The following is a 20,988-nucleotide window of genomic DNA, read 5'->3' as shown; positions in this document are numbered from 1 at the left end:
GACCACTGTAGATCTGTTCTCTTATACGTTATAGTAGCACTCGTTCCCTCACCGGCTTCTCTTTTCTTCTTTACATTTTTTCCTTTTTTGTTACAAAGCCCTCACACTGGAGACTCCATCCTCACAAAGGCTGGGAATGTAACGGGATGCAACGTGAAAGAAATATGATGCTCTGCAATTTAATATGGTGCAGATTATATTTTATATTTCTTTGTTTGAGACAGACAGCAAATCATCAATTTACATAATTAAGTGCCCTATGATTTTCCAATGAAATACAAGTTCTTTTCCTGTTCTGTGTGCAGAAAGTTACAGCTCTACCTCAGCCATGTCAATCTGTAGTCTATGTGACTCTCAGGACACGCCTCGGCCTCCGTAGTGTTGCGATGAATCAGATTCACATAGCAATGGCGGTGCTGCGAGAACGCGCTCGAGAAATAGTTTAGCGACGAGAAATCAATTTACATAGAAAATACTGGTCAAAATTATTGTAAATAATAAAACTAGCGAATCTACTAATTAAAATCAATTAAAAACTAATTGAAATTGTCATGAGTGAACTTAATCGCACATTAGCATCTGTCCTAATTGTACCTTAAATTATTACTTTTCTAATTTACTTTTTTTTTTAAGTTTTTAATACTCTAATCAACATGGGCATGAACCAATATGGACGCTTTATGCAAATGTGTTAATTATGAGTGAAAACACACTCAATATAGAGCATTAATGCAAAGCGAATTCTCCCATAGGAAATAATGTTAACTAAGATAATCCGTTCCACACACCCAAAAATGTTAATCTAAAAATCATTTTAATGGTATTTTATGTACAAATTATTGTCCCTAATAAATCTGAAACACAACAATAATTAGTACACAATATAAATTCAAAAATAAAACAAATGAACCTGTGCTTTGGCTTCGAAAAGAGTCGCGGCTGGTGCGAGGGACCAATTGTTTAGTGTTTAAAAATGATTTTTCACAGGAGTGTATTATTTTTGTTATATCGGAGTAAAGAAAGGACGTCGTGAATAAACGTGTGTTGTGTTGGAGGTTTGAATTTCCCCTCTTTTATAATTATTTTTTTATAATTTTACTAAAAAAGGTCAACCACAAACTAATATATATATTTTTTTGTTTTGTTTTGTTTTTTCCTTCACCCTCAGATCTTACTAGGTTGAAATTAAGCCAAGCAAAGCCTATATGACTCATGTGTAGAGTTTTCCCAGATCCCATCACTTTACTGAGTGTAGACTCCCCAAACACACAGGAAGTGAAGGATCTCAGTGAAGTGTTGCGGCCACAACAAATTCTTACCATTCTAACGTTATTAAATGCCGGTCTGGATAAAGAGCCCCAGTACAGGGTTAAGAGAAGCGGTGTATTCGGGTCAGGATTAGCTCGCTGGGTCCGATCCAAGCCGAGCCGAACCTGGCAGGACCCGGAATGCAGTAATCACACACGCAAGAGCAGCCGCCCTCTTAATCTTCTCTCACTCTTTCATCATTTCCCCAAAAGGGTTTCCAAACGCTTCACTTGAGATTAGCCGAAGGAGTGGATGGAAGGAAAGGAGGGGGTAAAAAAAAGGCATTTAATTACGCAGTAGTGTACTATTCTCCAGTTCTTTTTTCCCCCCGCTGAGTACTCCCACAATGCAGGAATTCACTATTTAAATATCGAGATCAGATGCCTGTCGTGCCCCTTTTCCCCCCATGGACTAATTCATTACAGTGCCAACATCTACCCATGAGCCTGGATTAGCCTATAGCTTTATATGGAGCTTTACAGGACTGCTGTGTAGAATTCAAATGACTGATTTAGAGGGGAAAAAGTGCTTTATCTCGCTATCTATCCCTCTAAACATTTCTATGTTGGATATCTGGAAATATTGAAAAGTTTTAGACCCCAGCATAGAGCTCAATGTTTGCTTGACATGGTTCTCAGTCCTGAGCTTTAAAATTTTGTCTCACTAACAACTTAATGTTGCGGAATGACAATAAACCCAAATTAACCAATTTGGTCCAAATGAACTCTCGAATAGAAACCGGTCTAGATACCCTCTCATCATACCTCCAACAATACAAAAACCTTAAGATTTGATATTGATAGAAGTCTTAAGCTGGACAAATAGCATTGTCAATAGCATAGTTAGCACCAGCTTTAGCCACTGATGCCGGTTTCCTAAAGTCAAATCATTTTTAAGCAGAGATTTTAAGCTTTGAAACTGAAATTCACGCCTTCATTTCCACATGACTCTCTCTTCGATCTCTCGTCTTCTAATGGTTTCAAATGCGGTTGCCCGTCTGCTCGTGAGTCGCTGCAAACGTGATCGCATCACCCCAATTTTACGCTAATTGCATTGGTTTCCAGTCCGTTACAGTACCTATTTTGAGATCTTCCATCCTCACCTACAACGAAGAGATGATCGAGCTTCCACAGTGGCCCCCAAGCTGTGAAACAACCCACCACTATGCATTGGAACTGCTTCTACACTAGCTGAATTCAAATCCATGCTTCGAACATATCTTTTCTTCTGTGCAATTAATGATTTCTCTTTCTCTTTCTATGCCTTTCCCTCTCTCTCTCTCTTTTTTTCCCTCTCTCTAAATAAAGTTTCCTCCAGGAAGATCCCAAGCCTCCAAAACCCAACCCACACATTACGCTTGACTATAGTACAGGTAATAAGAACCACCATCATACAAACCCTGTGTTATTTCACTGCGGCTTGCGCTAAAACGTCAGGACCTGAATTCAGCCGAAGGTCCAGCAGGCGAACGACTGAGAGGACAAAAGCGAACACGTTTTACACGTGAGCTAATCTGGAACGGAAAACTCGCTCAGTCCTGTCGTCTTGCTTCATAATACAACATTTGAAACAATCCCATGGCTCCATTAACGCTTTCACATTCGACTCTCATTTTCAGAATAAAGTTTTTTCATCTCGGAAACATTTCAAGACTGCGCCCATGTTTTTTTTTTTTTTTATAAACAATTGAGCAACTCTGGGTTTCTAAATCGACATTAAATCACACAACTGCATTATGTGCTTTTTTTAACCTTCGCCCCGGGAAACATCTACTGTACATCATGAAATGCTCTGTGCAATAAAAATCAAAATATATGCAATTCCACTTTTTTAACTTATTTATCTCTGTATTCTTCTGTGCAATAATACGTTTGATTTTTTTTTCTTTATAAAAATGTGCAATAGCACTTCTTTATTTGATTTATTTTTATTATTATTTTATTTTGTATTTTATTCATCCCAGCGGATTGGTTTTATAATTCGGATGCTGATCTATAAAGTCCTGCATGGAATAGCGCCACTTTATTCCACACAACTTTTAACAGTATACGTTTCAAGGCGTGAGCTCCGATCCCCTAATTCTGGTTTTTTAGTTGTCCTCCTACCAGTTTACATTCTGTGGGCGATTGGGATTTTTCCTCCCATATTCCAAAACTGTGGAATTCCCTCCCCTTGAGATTAGACATGCCGAACCTTTTAGTGTTTTTAAATCCCCTCTAATTTTATTTAAGATTTATTTATTCTTTTTGTGATGTATCTGTCATTTTTTTTTATTCACTTATTATTATTATTATTAACATATTATTATTTCTTTGTTAATGCTAGGAAAGTGCTATGAGATGTACTTTTTAAAGGCACTATAAAAATAAAGATAATTTTTATTATTGTTATTATACAAAATACATTTATTGTCCCATTTAAGGGACAATCTGCCTGGATTGAGTTTATCCAAACATTTCTGGATATAAAGCATTAAAACTGTTGGCTATACAAACAAACTGCTGAAGAAAACAATGACAATGTCTTTATCTATTATGAAATCAGAACACTGGATTGGTTCCAGCCCTCAAGAAAACTCAAAGAGTGAGGATTTTATCGATTTGCCCACAGTGGCAAATCAATGACACCAAGGAATCTTAAACTTGCATAAGTATTCTGGATCTTCAAGCTTTGTAAATCCCTTCGGACTAAGAACAATGGGAGTTCGACCAAGAACTTTATGGGTTCAGCCCTTTTTACAACTCTTGAAAATGAGGACTTTCAGAGTTTGACCACTTTAATAACTTTGGTAAGTCAGCCACTGTGAAAACCATAAAGTGGACCATCAATCTCTGAGCTACCACCACCATTATAACTTGAGAAACGTGAGCTTTGGATCTTTATCCACTGTAATTACTTTCAGACTGATGACATTTGGGGTTCAAACCACATGTATAGCTTTAGAAGGAAGAAACAAAGAATTGTAGGGTTACAATCATTGCATCAGAAATGAGAACTTTGTCTCTTCAAACATAGTAATCGCTCGTGGACTGATTACACCAGGGTTCAACCAACTTCTGGTCTGAGAACTGGAAAAGGTTCAGCCTTTATACCGAACACCAAGAAAAATACTATGTATAATAAATGTATACAGTGAATAGAAACTAATTCCAATTCATATTATTTAGCAGATGAACCTCAATAATAACTCACTTTCAGGAATCACGGCTTTAGAACCATTTTGGAGCTACCGCCATTGATACACTTTAGGTTCTTGAGACATTCAGCCATTGCTTAATATTGTTTTTGCGCTGAAAACTTGATGAGTTCCACCAAGTTTATAGCTTTGGGATTGAGAACTTTGAAAGCTCCAGCCTTATTATAAAAAAAATAATGTTGATGGTTCAGCCACTGTGAAAACTTGAGGACTGAAAACAGTGGTTTTGTGAGGGAGACATTCGAGGTCTCAACCATAATAACTGAGCTTTCTAAGAATATGACCATTGTAGAAAACATTGAAGGTCTATTTCTAGTGAATATCAGGAATGAAAATGTTGGGGGTCCAACTATTTTAGTTGGGAATTTGGACCAGTAAAGAGGAGAACAAAGGTTTTTTTTTTAATTGTCAAATTTGCTATAATTTTATTTTATTTTTTTACAGCAGAATGAAATTATTTCTTTGCACATCCCTGCAATGGTGTTTGGAGCTCAGGGTCAGCCATGATACAGCACCCCTGGAGCACAGAGGGTTAAGAGTCTTGCTCAAGGGCCCAAAAGTGGCAGTTTGTTGATACTGGGGCTTGAACTGATGACCTTCCGAAAATAAACCCAAAGCCTTAACCACTGAGCAACAACTTCCCCACAGCAACCACTGCTATAAGTCTAAAATGATAACTCACAATTCTGGACTGAGGGTTCATCCCTAACAAGAAGTTCTAAATGGTGTGACTGCTGGAACATCTTTGATGGTTCAGCACCTATGAATCCTGACTGACTTTGGCAGAAACACTTATCCATTATAACTGACAATTACCGCATTTATACAACTCAGGGTTAAGAGCCTCGTTCAAGGGCCCAGTAATGACATCTTGGATGTGCTGAGATTTGAATTTGATCAGAAGGCCAACATCTTAACCGCTGAGCTACACCTTCCATAATTATGGAGATCCAACCGCAGTTCTGAATTACAAGATTTGAGCATAAGATCAGAAACGAGAAGTATATGTATTGTAATTACTCTCAGGCTGAGATCACTGAAACTTGCAACCACTGTTCAGTCTATTGGACCCATCATTTTGAAGGTACAAGCTTTGCCTCCTAACTTTGGAAATGAGAAAGTCTGAGCACCGTAATTACTTTTAGAATGAAATTGAGGATTCAAACGATTGTTGTTGGGTCTGAGAACTTCATTCTGTTATTATAACATTGGAAACCAGAAGTGCTATTACTTTTGTTACAACAGTGGAGCTGAGAAATTTGAGGGTTGATCAATTTGAGGCTTTGAATCGTGTGCTAATGTCAGGATTAAGAGCTTTAGAGATTCAGCCACACTGAAAACTGTTATTATAAGTGGAGAATCTTTGAAAGTACAGCCATTTTCAGAACCAAAAACACTCTGGTTTCGACCGCTGCAAAAAAATAAATAAATAAATAAAAACCACTGTGGACTTCCAAAACCAACTTCTGAGACTGAGAACTTTGGAGGCAGCTCACCTTTGGCGTGAAACGCTTCCTTGAGGTGAAGCAGAACATCAGCAAATTTCCGCACATCGCTGACGAGCTGCATGATGTATTCCGGGTCGGAGCTGATAGAGCTGAGCGAATCAGTCTTAATGGAGCCAGCTCTGGAACCTGATCCCCATCCCGAACCCGAGGGGAAGAAGTGCGAGCTGGAGATTCGTGTGACGCCCACGATGGAGCGTTTGTTTCCCAGACTGCTTTGCTGCAGCATCCCGCTGGCGAACATCCCGGCCTGCAAACTGCAAACTCGCTTCGAATCAATCAGATTCCACACACGTACCTCAGCGGTGGTGGCGGTTCCTGGAAACAGAACAGGGATTACAGACGCACACACACACGTTCATCAGAACCAGGCCTGGATACACCCCAGTTCTGCTGGAAACCTGGTATAGCTGCAACTTGATTGGACTTGATTATGGCATAGTTTTACAGTTGGCATATCAAATGTATTGGGACACCTGCCTTTTTACCCATATTTGTCTCTTCTTTAAACTTCTACCACAAAGCTCAAGGTAAACAAGTGTATAAGAGGTCTTTGGATTTGCTTGACCAATTTTTATGGGTTAGAGTGGAAGATCTCCCATCCTTTGGGATGAATGCTGTGAACGCTGACTGCACCCCAAGCCTCCTCACATCACCTACTGTACATCAGAACCTGCCTTTACTAACACTTGAGGCTAGTGTCCAAATCTCCACAAAATCTTGTGGAACATCTACCAAGTGGAATTGGATGTTCAAAAAAGAAGCCAGTCTTAGGGTCAGGTGTCCACAAACTTTTCCCACCAAATCGTGACAAGAAGTAAATCCACACTAGTTTCCATGTTAACATCAATCAGTGATCTGTTTAATGCACTGAACAACGATGTCAGCGTTTATCTTCATCTGATCCGACGTAGCAGATCCAAATCCCAAATCTCCACTTAGTGAATGAACCGAGTTTAAGTCTGGCAGAACGGATCTGAGAAGATCGTCTGCATGGTTCGTTCTTCAAGGAATTGGTGTTTATATCAGTCCTGATCCTGAATACTGGCGTAAGTAAAACTGGTTAAGATGTTAGACTTCTGATCAGAAGGTTGAAAGTTCAAATCCCAGCACCACCAAGCTGCCACTGCTTGGCCCTTGAGCGAGGCCCTTAATCCTCAGTCATATGAATGAGATAATTGTAAGATGCTCTGCCAAATGCTGTAAATGATACAGAGATGGAGCTGGGTTTCTGCACAGCTGCACTGTCATGCCATTTTTGGGTCTCCTAGATGGATTCCAGTGCCTTCACCTTCATCTTGAGAAGAACCAAATATGGCTGGAAAACTTAGATGCTCAAATGCATTTATATAATATACAGAAGGCATATATCCTGAAGTGCAGGTGTACCATACATGCCAATCTAGACAGCAATTCTGTTTCTAATTCAGCGATTCATCCTGCCATCAGTATACAAACTCTACACAAAAACAAACACCTCTGGAACTTATAATCCTGGTGAAGGAGAGTGGAGACGTGCATTCCTGATCATTTCATCAGCCAGAACAGAAGAGCTCAGTCTCCACTCTCCTCCACAACACAGCTGTTTAAACTGCTTTATCAAATTCCAGGGTTTAAATAGTTTCTAGGGGAAAATATAAAACGCATCAGAATAAAGACTGAATACTGTGGATCATGAGCCAGTCCATGTGGGTGGTAATAATAAAGATGTAAAAGGGGTCTTGGGGTCTCAACCTGGTTCTGATCTTTCCATTGCAGAAGGAATGAAATGGTTGAATGCTTCAAAGCAGCCCCAGATCATTTCCCTGGGTATTTAAATTCCCCCTTAGAATAAAGAAAAAACATGCTGGAAAAAGTCACTCACTTGCAGAACATCTCTGGACTTGGAAATGGCATTAATCCACAAAGAAAGTTTAAAAGAAAAAAAGAAAAGAAAGAAAGAAAGAAAAAGAAAGAAAATAAAATAGAAAAAGAGAGAGAAGCGCCCCTTCGGTCTCCACTATCTCTCACATGAACTCGTACCACGGATAATAAACCCCGCCCCTTCAACTGTCCAAATACCGCCTATCATCCGCACAGACCACGCCCCTTCTTTCAAAAGGACACGCCTCCATCCAATAAAAACACTTCTCCTGTGTTTGAATAAACGGTAAAGCGCCCAAAAGGGTTTGGAAATCACGTGACTCTAAATCGCTCATTTCTTTTATTTCTTTTCTTTTCTTTTATCAGTATTTAAATTGTTTTTAAATTTATTTAATTATTTATTTATTTATTTATTTGTTTATGTATGCATTCATTTATTCATTTATTTCATTTCATATATATATATATATATATATATATATATATATATATATATTTTATTTTTTTCTTATTTTTGGTATTTTCTAAATAAATGTGTATATATAGAATATTTCATGATTTTTTATTTGTATTTATTCTTATCTTATCTGACATAAGAAACACTTTAATGTCATAATAAATATCATAAATAATAATTATTTTAATTGCTATTTTAACAATAATTGCTGTGCACACTTTCCATATCATATAATATATTCTTTAATAACTATTACTATATGTACAGACCCCGCCCTAATTTTCTATACAAATCCCGCCCTCCATATTCAAGCATCTGATTGGCTGCAGAACAGGGGGCTGTGTTCCTCTGGCTCCTCCCCTTTTAGGCACGTCTCCAGGAGGTCAGATTATTATTATTCTAATTATTACTCTCATCTATATAACTATAAGAAAAGTTAATTACGTCATAATTATTACACGTGATTGGCACGATGACGTCATTAATTTATAGGTAATAAGTTAATTTCAGCCTTAGTTTAGAGCGTTATACAATAAAAGCAGTAACTTAAGAGGATTTGATAGAGAACTAGGCCATCTAGTGGTGCATTATAAAATTACAGTGCAGTCTAAGCTCGGTGTGTGTGTGTGTGTGTGTGTGTGTGTGTGTGTGTGTGTGTGTGTGTGTGTGTGTGTGTGTGTGTGCGCGTGTGTTTACTCACGTGATCAGTATGAGGGTGTGAACAGACACAGAATACACATGAACTTCAAACCCACCTTGTGACTTCCACGTGTTTATCACATTTCTAGAATTCTTTGCTCATTTTTCCTGAACAATCATTATCTCCAAATAATTCATATTTTAGTGTGATACAACCAGATAATAGTCTTCTTCTTCTTTCGGTTTCTTCCATTGGGGGCGCCATAAAAGATCACCCGTCTCCATACCCCCCTGTCCTCTACTACCTTTCACACCAACTACCTGCATGTCTTCCCTCACCACATCCATAAACCTCCTCCTTGATCTTCCTCTTTTCCTTCTTCCTGGTGTCTCCATCCTCAGCATTATCCTACTGATATACCCCATGTCCCTCCTCTGCACATGTCCAAACCATCTCAATCTCACCTCCCTCACCTTTTCTCCAAAACGTCCTACATGCGCTGTCCCTCTAAAAAAACTCATTTCCAATCCTGTCCATCGTCGTCACTCCACGAACATCTCAACATCTTCAGCTCTGCTACCTCCAGCTCCACCTTCTGTCTTTTACTCAATGCCACTGTCTCTAAACCATACAACATCTCAGGTCTCACCACAGTCCTATAAACTTTCCCTTTCACTCTCACTTTCACTCTTCTATCACATACAACCAGAGAATAGTCCTCCTTGACAATGAAGATCACACGACAGATCATTAGTTCATGATGATGTATGAATGTCTCCATGTCCTGGTGAAGGACATGGAGACATGAATGTCTCCATGTCCTTCACCAGGAGCCAAAGTTGTCTTCTGGAGAAATACAGTGGTTGTTAGATTTTAGTTTCTTTTGCAGAAGCTCAAGGCATGTTAATTTGATTGGATATTGCTCCAATATATAGATGAATAGATGAATGGATGGATATGTGAATGATGGATGGATGGATGTATAGATGGATGGATGGATGGATGGATGGATGGATGGATGGATTGACTGGAGAGTAGATGAATGGATGCCTTTTCTTACATGTTCTCCTGCACCACTGCATCTCACAACTCAGGGGTTTTTAAGGCCATTAATGATCTCCAACTAATATCACTAGATGGCGCTGTGTGACTACATTCCTCTTCAGGAAGCATTGATGGATAAGAAGATCCACCAAATTTTCTGAAAGGTGAAATGAATAATAACGAATATATTGTTAGTCACACTTGTCAAGACGCAAGATATCTCAGACAGTATGTGACCTTCAGTTCTCATATTTGATGTTTTGGAAGCAAGAAAAAATGGGAAAACATGAGGATCTAATAAGCAAAACTTTAATGACTGGACAACTTGGTTGGATTATCTTCAAAACAGCTGATTTTATGGTGTATTCCTGTGGTTTATCCCTTCCAAATGTGGTTCAAGGAACGACTGGTGAACAGGTAACAGGGTAATGGGATTTCATGTCTTAGAGATGCACATGGAGAGTGAAGTCTGGAGCATCTGGTCCAATCCTACAGAAGAGCTAGTTTTGCAGAAAATGCTGAAAAAAGTTCACTCTGACTCTGATAGACCAACAAAAGCTCCTACCTGGTACTTCATGGTACTTCTGGGTACTTCAGGGTGATGTTTGCTGGGAAACCTTAGGTCCTGGGATTCATGTGGATGTTATTTTGACACCTGAACATCCCCAAACATTGTTGCAGACCAAGTTAGACCTTATGCTAAACTGCAATGTTTTGAGGAACATAACCAAGAGGGAATTGTGGAACATCATTCCACAATTGGTTGTTTGCTTGTTTTGTCTGTGTGCAAGTGAATTTCTAACAGGCTGTAGTGAGTGTAAATGTTTTCTACTTGTGGCCATGTAAAGTATTGCAGTTTTCCCCCGTCTCCTAAATGGAGAAAAAGTGGGTGGGATCTCTACAGCTCAATTTTCTACATTTCAGGACTTTACAGATCAGATGCCTACAGCCCAGAGCCCTGCACTTCGGACTGCTATAGCTCAGATCTCCGCAGATTGGATCTCTACAGCTTGGATCTCTACAGCTTGGATCTCTACAGCTTGGATCTACAGCCACCTGCACTTGAAGCAGAACGTTTCTGGTGTGTGCAGAATCTTGCATGGAGCTTGGAGTGTATTTGTTCGTCTCTTGCCTGAGCCTGTGAGTGTGTGGAGATGAATTTAAAGTAGGAAAGAGTAAAATTAAGTAGGGGAAGATGGAGAGAGAAGCTCAGGAGAGTGCAGAAGAAGATGTGGACAGAGGTTCAGGAGAAGATGGAGGGAACGAAGAGGAGCTTGAGACATACACAAGAGCCAAGTTCACACTTTGGGCTTATATCATCTGTTGGACTGCACTTCGACTACTGATTCAGGTCAGTACTGTACACTACTGAATAAACACTTACTGATTCAGGTCAGTACTGTACACTACTGTATTAACACTTACTGATTCAGGTCAGTACTGTACACTACTGTATTAACACTCTGATTCAGGTCAGTACTGTACACTACTGTATAAACACTTACTGATTCAGGTCAGTACTGTACACTACTGTATAAACACTCTGATTCAGGTCAGTACTGTACACTACTGTATTAACACTCTGATTCAGGTCAGTACTGTACACTACTGTATTAACACTCTGATTCAGGTCAGTACTGTACACTACTGTATAAACACTTACTGATTCAGGTCAGTACTGTACACTACTGTATAAACACTCTGATTCAGGTCAGTACTGTACACTACTGTATTAACACTCTGATTCAGGTCAGTACTGTACACTACTGTATAAACACTTACTGATTCAGGTCAGTACTGTACACTACTGTATTAACACTTACTGATTCAGGTCAGTACTGTACACTACTGAATAAACACTTACTGATTCAGGTCAGTACTGTACACTACTGTATTAACACTCTGATTCAGGTCAGTACTGTACACTACTGTATTAACACTTACTGATTCAGGTCAGTACTGTACACTACTGTATAAACACTCTGATTCAGGTCAGTACTGTACACTACTGTATTAACACTCTGATTCAGGTCAGTACTGTACACTACTGTATAAACACTTACTGATTCAGGTCAGTACTGTACACTACTGTATTAACACTTACTGATTCAGGTCAGTACTGTACACTACTGAATAAACACTTACTGATTCAGGTCAGTACTGTACACTACTGTATTAACACTCTGATTCAGGTCAGTACTGTACACTACTGTATTAACACTTACTGATTCAGGTCAGTACTGTACACTACTGTATTAACACTCTGATTCAGGTCAGTACTTTACACTACTGTATTAACACTCTGATTCAGGTCAGTACTTTACACTACTGTATTAACACTTACTGATTCAGGTCAGTACTGTACACTACTGTATTAACACTCTGATTCAGGTCAGTACTGTACACTACTGTATTAACACTCTGATTCAGGTCAGTACTGTACACTACTGTATTAACACTTACTGATTCAGGTCAGTACTGTACACTACTGAATAAACACTTACTGATTCAGGTCAGTACTGTACACTACTGAATAAACACTTACTGATTCAGGTCAGTACTGTACACTACTGTATTAACATTTACTGATTCAGGTCAGTACTGTACACTACTGTATTAACACTTTCTGATTCAGGTCAGTACTGTACACTACTGAATAAACACTTACTGATTCAGGTCAGTACTGTACACTACTGTATTAACACTCTGATTCAGGTCAGTACTGTACACTACTGTATTAACACTTACTGATTCAGGTCAGTACTGTACACTACTGTATTAACACTTACTGATTCAGGTCAGTACTGTACACTACTGTATTAACATTTACTGATTCAGGTCAGTACTGTACACTACTGTATTAACACTTTCTGATTCAGGTCAGTACTGTACACTACTGAATAAACACTTACTGATTCAGGTTAGTACTGTACACTACTGTATAAACACTTACTGATTCAGGTCAGTACTGTACACTACTGTATTAACACTTACTGAATCAGGTCAGTACTGTACACTACTGTATTAACACTTTCTGATTCAGGTCAGTACTGTACACTACTGAATAAACACTTACTGATTCAGGTCAGTACTGTACACTACTGTATAAACACTTACTGATTCAGGTCAGTACTGTACACTACTGTATTAACACTTTCTGATTCAGGTCAGTACTGTACACTACTGAATAAACACTTACTGATTCAGGTCAGTACTGTACACTACTGTATAAACACTTACTGATTCAGGTCAGTACTGTACACTACTGTATTAACACTTACTGAATCAGGTCAGTACTGTACACTACTGTATTAACACTTTCTGATTCAGGTCAGTACTGTACACTACTGAATAAACACTTACTGATTTAGGTCAGTACTGTACACTACTGTATTAACACTTACTGAATCAGGTCAGTACTGTACACTACTGAATTAACACTTACTGAATCAGGTCAGTACTGTACACTACTGTATAAACACTCTGATTCAGGTCAGTACTGTACACTACTGTATTAACACTTACTGATTCAGGTCAGTACTGTACACTACTGTATTAACACGTTCTGATTCAGGTCAGTACTGTACACTACTGTATTAACACGTTCTGATTCAGGTCAGTACTGTACACTACTGAATAAACACTTACTGATTCAGGTCAGTACTGTACACTACTGACTTAACACTTACTGAATCAGGTCAGTACTGTACACTACTGTATAAACACTTACTGATTCAGGTCAGTACTGTACACTACTGTATAAACACTTACTGATTCAGGTCAGTACTTTACACTACTGAATTAACACTTTCTGATTCAGGTCAGTACTGTACACTACTGTATTAACACTCTGATTCAGGTCAGTACTGTACACTACTGAATAAACACTTACTGATTCAGGTCAGTACTGTACACTACTGAATGAACACTTACTGATTCAGGTCAGTACTGTACACTACTGAATAAACACTTACTGATTCAGGTCAGTACTGTACACTACTGTATTAACACTTACTGATTCAGGTCAGTACTGTACACTACTGACTTAACACTTACTGAATCAGGTCAGTACTGTACACTACTGTATAAACACTTACTGATTCAGGTCAGTACTGTACACTACTGTATAAACACTTACTGATTCAGGTCAGTACTGTACACTACTGAATTAACACTTTCTGATTCAGGTCAGTACTGTACACTACTGTATTAACACTTACTGATTCAGGTCAGTACTGTACACTACTGAATAAACACTTACTGATTCAGGTCAGTACTGTACACTACTGTATAAACACTTACTGATTCAGGTCAGTACTGTACACTACTGACTTAACACTTACTGATTCAGGTTAGTACTGTACACTACTGTATAAACACTTACTGATTCAGGTCAGTACTGTACACTACTGTATAAACACTTACTGATTCAGGTCAGTACTGTACACTACTGACTTAACACTTACTGATTCAGGTCAGTACTTTACACTACTGTATTAACACTTTCTGATTCAGGTCAGTACTGTACACTACTGTATAAACACTTACTGATTCAGGTCAGTACTGTACACTACTGACTTAACACTTACTGATTCAGGTCAGTACTGTACACTACTGACTTAACACTTACTGATTCAGGTCAGTACTGTACACTACTGACTTAACACTTTCTGATTCAGGTCAGTACTGTACACTACTGTATTAACACTTACTGATTCAGGTCAGTACTGTACACTACTGTATAAACACTTACTGATTCAGGTCAGTACTGTACACTACTGTATTAACACTTACTGATTCAGGTCAGTACTGTACACTACTGTATTAACACTCTGATTCAGGTCAGTACTGTACACTACTGTATTAACACTCTAATTCAGGTCAGTACTGTACACTACTGTATAAACACTTACTGATTCAGGTCAGTACTGTACACTACTGTATTAACACTTACTGATTCAGGTCAGTACTGTACACTACTGAATTAACACTTTCTGATTCAGGTCAGTACTGTACACTACTGTATTAACACTTACTGATTCAGGTCAGTACTGTACACTACTGTATAAACACTTACTGATTCAGGTCAGTACTGTACACTACTGACTTAACATTTACTGATTCAGGTCAGTACTGTACACTACTGTATTAACACTTACTGATTCAGGTCAGTACTGTACACTACTGTATAAACACTTACTGATTCAGGTCAGTACTGTACACTACTAAATTAACACTTGTACTGTACTGAATTCAGTGGTACTGAATGTGTGTATGCTAAACATGTGTGTGTTTATAACTATGGAATGTAGCACATTTTGAAGACCTTTCACAACCTACATGTGAAAAGCTTCAAAGGTCAGATGTCAGTCCCTCTAAGTCAAAGGTGATGATGTTGAGTGTGACCTCAGGCTGGTCTTCAGGCTCATTAGTGCTGAGAGAGAAACTTCTGAAGTGAATTAGCAGTTAATAACCTTTTATATGGCCTTTATATACTCTGTAAGCTAAACACCACATTGTATCTGGTATTGTTTTGATTTCTAATGCATATAATCTGTACTATAAAAGTAAGGAAGTTTGATTGATGGACCTACATTATCAGAGATCTTCTGACCAATCAGAAACCTAAAATAAACAGCTTTACAAGTATTGATTCACAGTATAGCAAAAGTATTGGGAGACCTGACGTTTCCAGACAAAGTTGGAGTCCCACAGTTGTTCCAAATGAATGAAATTTTCACATACGTGATCCAGCATGACAGTGCAAACCCTGTGCCCAAGGCTATCTCTATAAAGATATGCTTTCCATGGGTGGAAGTGAAAGATCTCCTGCTATAGATCACCATATTTCTTGGGTTGAATGTGAACGCTGAATGCTACTCAGCCCTCCTCAAGTCACCTCCATCAGCACCTGAATTTACTAACACGGCGACCAAACTACTTGTTTGTACATGGTCTGCTTTATTATCAATGTTTTTACTGAGTTTGGCCTTTTGAAAATGCCGTTTTAACGCATTAAACCACGTTACGCGTTATTCACGTTTCAGCATTTTATAATGTGGCTGAATGAATGAGCAAACATTTCCACAAAATCTTGTAGAACATCTTCCCAGAACAGGGGAGCTCATTATAAAAACGAATGGGGACTAAAAGATATAGCAATCATTTGTCCATATAGTGTTAGTGTAATAGACAATATAATAAAACTATAATTGTTATCTTTTCATGTGATACAAGGCTCAAATTTGGGTTTCTATCTTAAACCCTATGTGTTTATAACTATTGCTTTGGCATATTCAATTCCTAGTGTATATTCTAATAATAATAATAGTGCTGTTTGAAACCCTAAACTTCCTCGTTAAGTTATTTTTTACACTCATTTGCATGTAAAAGCAACTGCTCATGGGCTGCGCTTCCACCATCCTCATTGTGTTTGTAATATACTGTCTTTTTTCCTACACAGAAGCTGAGGAACGAGGCTGCAGGGCCGCGGGTAAGCACAACCCCTTTCATCTTCAACGTTTATCCTCCACCCTGAATTGAGCCGAACGTTCATTCATTCATATCAGACAATAACGAGGGTCCGTGTTTGTTCACTGGCGTGTTATAATCGTCAGGCAGCTGGACGCCTTTATTATTTTCGTGTCCCCGGGGCTTGGTGCAGGCTTCGGCTTGTTTAACAGTTCACTCAGTGTGGACTCCACACGAACGGGCGTGCAAACTTTTGCATGATTCAAGGGTGTATTTTTGGTGTGTATTTTACAGCAGGTTCACCGACTTGGACTTGTTTTCCTGGATTAGTTGTGCCGTGGTTTTTCTGAATGGATGATGTAATCAGTAGTAGATAAGCAGTAAATAGTAATTAGTATGTAGTAAATGTTTCGTTCTGAAACTCTTAACTTTAGACCAGGGGGGGTCTTCAACATTTTTCAGGTCAACGATCACATAGGCGATAGAGAAATGCAGCAGGGACCCCTAATACAAAATATGGCAAACATAACCACTGATATTGATAGAAACCAATCATATTATAGTTATATTATATATTAAGACAATTAGAACTATGTTGTTGTTGTTGTTTGTGCAGCATTGTCTGTATATTTTCATATATTTTGACATTTTTCACAAGATTTATGCATCAGAACAAACACATAATTTGTGAAGTTGTTCACGTTGTCTTTAATTTGAATAGATTTACAGTTTTATACATTTTCCTTTTACTGTCAGGTGGACTGTTATACATTTACATGAACTTTAGCTTTAATTTTATTAGAACTTTATATATAATAATAATAATATATAAAAAAAAATTGGTATATTATATCTTTGATGTTTTTACTCTTTTTTTTTTAACAAAATTTTTTTCTGATTCGACATTAATTAGCGGACCCCCTGCAGTACCACCGTGGAACCCCTAGGGGTCATGGACCCCCGGTTGATCCTGTCTGGTCCTAAAGCATTTCCAGTGGCGCTGTTTCTGAAGCCCAGATCTGTCAAAACAAAATGACATACACGTACTTTTTAAGTTAAACAGAAAACATAAGAGTTTAGCTATTAATAAAAGCTAAAAATAGATGATTACATGGGATTAGCGGACCCCTTACATCAAACACAAAGGTGACTTTTTAGTCAGAGCATTAAACGTTTACATGCAGTACCGTATCTAGGGGTGTATGGTTGAGACCGAGTTCGTCTACACGAGAGAAGCGGTAAAGTCTTATGGTAGTCTGGATGCCTCCAATTACTTCCTTAGCGAAAAAGACGGAAACGTTTGTTTATACAATATGAATGATGTTTATCTTGTGTTTGGTGAAGGTTGGAGTGTCGCACGCTGTTAAAAAAACTCCTCTGTTTGGGTCGTTGGAGGTTATTGGGTGAGAATTGCACTAGCATGTCCGGGCAATCCGGTACGTCTATGCTAATAATAAATCACACTGCTAACAAAATTCTATTCAATTGTAGGGAGTGAAATTTATTATAAATGAAATACAACTTAAAATAGGTTCCGGTGATAATACCGCGTGAACAGTGATTTGGAATCACGGAGTTGTGAAAGTGTTTAATCCGTTGTGGCTAATGTATGAGTTTTACCTCACGATGTTCAATACATCAAGTGTTATGATCTCCTGGGTTCTTGTCGGTGTCCTAACTGCAGTGGTGATAAAGCGATCAGCAGAACAAAGCCAAGAAATTCTTTCTACTCATATCCTGGCAAACGTTAGGAAGCTGGGGGCAGCCATGATGCAGTCCCTCTGGAGCACAGAGGGTTTAAGGCCTTGCTTAAGGGCCCAAGAGGGGCAACTTGGGCTTCAACCACCGACCTTCTGATCACTAACCCAGAGTTTTAACCACTTCCCCTTCTGAGTCACTACTACAGAACCGAATAAAAACCGATGCAAACAAAGTCATAGAAATGCACATGTTTTATGTGATGACCTGCATCTACTTTAATGAGAAACAAAAAACTGCACAAATGGGTCTTCTGCTTTTTTTTCTAAAGCATGTGATTTCTCCCCGAGCCAAAGTAAACCTCACTAACCGCATCGGAAGGGTTGTTTCTGGAATCGAGCAGCACTAAGTGTCTGCGAATGTAGCCAGCGGTGACCGAGCGCCGGGCCACGGAAATCGAATGGGTTAAATTCCAGCGGCATGGGTGGAGATGCCTCAGAACGGGTTACCACAAAAGCTTCAGGCACACAAGTGTACAGGACTTTGGATGCGGCATAATACGATTTTGCATTCACTTGAACCAGGAGACCCAAACCTGTTCCAGCAGGACAATGCAAACCCTGTGCACAAAGCCAGCTCTGTGAAGACCTGCTTTCCATGGGTTGGTGTGGAAGACGTCCTGCAATAGAGCTCCAAACCCTACTGAACACCTTTGGGATGGATGTTAACGTGCAGTCCATGCCTCCTCACCTCACTTACATCACTACCTGACTTTACTAACACTCTTGCATCTGAATCTTCTCAAGCACACTCTAAAATCTAGTGGAACATCTTCCCAGAAGAGTGGAGCTTATTAGAAGAGCAAACTGGGACTAAATGTGGAATGGGATTCTCAAAAAGTGCACACCAATCGTCTGCTTAGGTGTCCACAAACCTTTGGCAATGGGAGCAAATTAGATGTAGTCTGCAAAACCCAGAGAAAACCAGAGGAGCACATGTTAGTTGACTAATGTTCAAAAACCAGAGACATCTAAAAGAGCTGCTGGAAATAAAGTGGGTAAACACAGATGAGGAACATCCAGTCATGGACCAAGCCAGAATAATCATTTTCCTTGAAGACAATTTCTCTGGTTCTAGCAGTTCTAGATCAACTGAAGACTTGTTCGTACTTCTGGTTTATGTATCTCTTAGCAGACACATGATGTTCATGCAGTTCAGTGCATACAGGGCTGAATCTAGAAATCTCCAGGGTTCTTCAGCTTGTTCTTTTGGAGGAACCCTGGTGCTGTGTGAAATATACCAGAGGATTTTTATCACAGTATGTTTCCAGGACAAAAAACCTCTCAAAAATATCAGGAGAACCATTAAGGAACCATTTAAGAGTGAATTTTGTTCCTGACAAGTTTCTCTCTCTCTCTCTCTCTCTCTCTCTCTCTCTCTCTCTCTCTCTCTCTCTCTCTCTCTCTCTCTCTCTCTCTCTCTCTCTTTCTCTCTCTCTCTGTCTCTTTCTATCTCTCTCATCTCATGTTTTCCCCTCCCTTTTCTTTTTCCCTTTTTTTCTCATTTTCACTCTTTCCTTCTCCTAATCTCTTTTTATTATTGATCTCTCCTTCATACATGCTTGGATTTTCTCATTCTTTTCTCATTTTCAGACGTTTTCGGTCCTTCTCTTTCTTCACTCTTCCTCTTTGTTTTTATTCATCTCTTCTCTTTTAAGTCTCCTTCTGTCTTACTTTGTAGTATTTTTTCTCTTTATCTCTCTCTCTCTCTTTTCATCTCCATTTCAGGCTCGCAATATTTCATTATTGTCTCACTTTTTTCCTGTTCTCTCATTTTCCCTCTGGACTCTGTCCTCTCTCTCTCTCTCTCTCTCTCTCTCTCTCTCTCTCTCTCTCTCTCTCTCTCTCTCTCCTTCCTCCCTCTCCCTCTCTCTCTCTCTCTCTCTCTCTCTCTCCTTCCTCCCTCTCTCTCTCTCTCTCTCTCTCTCACTCTCTCTCTCTCTCTCTCTCTCTCTCTCTCTCTCTCTCTCTCTCTCTCTCTCTCTCTCTCTCTCTTTCTCTCTCTCGGTTTTTAGGATCGAATTGACTCTATTTGTTTGGAGAATGAATCTCCACACAAATCTCCATAAAATCTAGTGAAACATCTTCCCAGAAGAGTGGAGTAAATACGGAATGGGATGTTCAAAAAGAAGCACATATAACGATCTTATGTCCACAAACTTTTGACCAAGCAGTGTGGGTCAGAGGGCGGGGCAGTCCGTCACCACAGCATTCCTTGAGAGCGTCCAGCGCTCTGTTGACATTACACACTCCTCCGGCTTTTCACATCTGACCCCTGGAAGAGCTGAGAGAGAAAAAAGAATGTAAATATGTGCAGTAGATGAACCATTTCCAGACTGTGTGTTTGCTGTCTCCTTGGATTTCATTGCATTTGTGTGTATATGTGTGTGTGTTGTTAGTCTTGCCATATTACACTCGTTTTCTGATTCTTTGCTGAGTAAAATCAAGTACACTAAAAGGACAAAAATTACATGCACAATGCTTGTTGTATCAAATGAAGCTTGAAGCTACATTTCTGATCAACCCTATGCTGCTCGAAGCTGTTGCTTTGACCAATCAGATTGCGAGTTGTTGAAACTGGGGCCACCTAGCAGGCGTCTAATCACATTTTTACATCCTTTGATTGGTCAGAGAGCGTCACTAGTCAGAGCTCGCAAAACGCATCTGTAGCAAACTGCACAAACTCAGATCTATTCACGCGGATTTAATAGCTGTTTGTTTATTCCACGATGAGGAGAAGTCGGCCA

At 39.1% G+C, this 20,988-nt stretch overlaps 2 protein-coding genes across 4 annotated transcripts in view; one reads left to right on the top strand and one right to left on the bottom strand.

Annotated features, from left to right (window-relative positions):
• Window positions 1-8,053, bottom strand: part of arhgap29a (Rho GTPase activating protein 29a) — a 68,817-nt gene extending 60,764 nt beyond the window's left edge. For both annotated transcript variants that reach the window (XM_083544747.1, XM_083544748.1), the window contains exons 1-2: window positions 7,874-8,053; window positions 6,001-6,327 (exon numbers count right to left, since the gene is read on the bottom strand). In XM_083544747.1, coding sequence (XP_083400873.1) covers window positions 6,001-6,253 — 253 coding nt within the window. In that variant the 5' untranslated portion in view covers window positions 6,254-6,327; window positions 7,874-8,053. The remainder of the gene's footprint in view (window positions 1-6,000; window positions 6,328-7,873) is intronic.
• Window positions 8,054-10,904: 2,851 nt separating this feature from the next.
• Window positions 10,905-20,988, top strand: part of LOC310727183 (rho guanine nucleotide exchange factor 4-like) — a 135,884-nt gene continuing 125,800 nt past the window's right edge. For both annotated transcript variants that reach the window (XM_083543418.1, XM_083543417.1), the window contains exons 1-2: window positions 10,905-11,364; window positions 16,477-16,506. In XM_083543418.1, coding sequence (XP_083399544.1) covers window positions 11,209-11,364; window positions 16,477-16,506 — 186 coding nt within the window. In that variant the 5' untranslated portion in view covers window positions 10,905-11,208. The remainder of the gene's footprint in view (window positions 11,365-16,476; window positions 16,507-20,988) is intronic.

The sequence above is a fragment of the Silurus aristotelis genome (genome assembly GCF_946808225.1).
Source record: "Silurus aristotelis genome assembly, chromosome: 1".
In the NCBI taxonomy this organism is placed as follows: Eukaryota; Metazoa; Chordata; class Actinopteri; order Siluriformes; family Siluridae; genus Silurus; species Silurus aristotelis.
The sequence above is the reverse complement of the archived record's forward strand: the minus strand, read 5'-3'. Positions and strand labels throughout refer to the sequence as shown.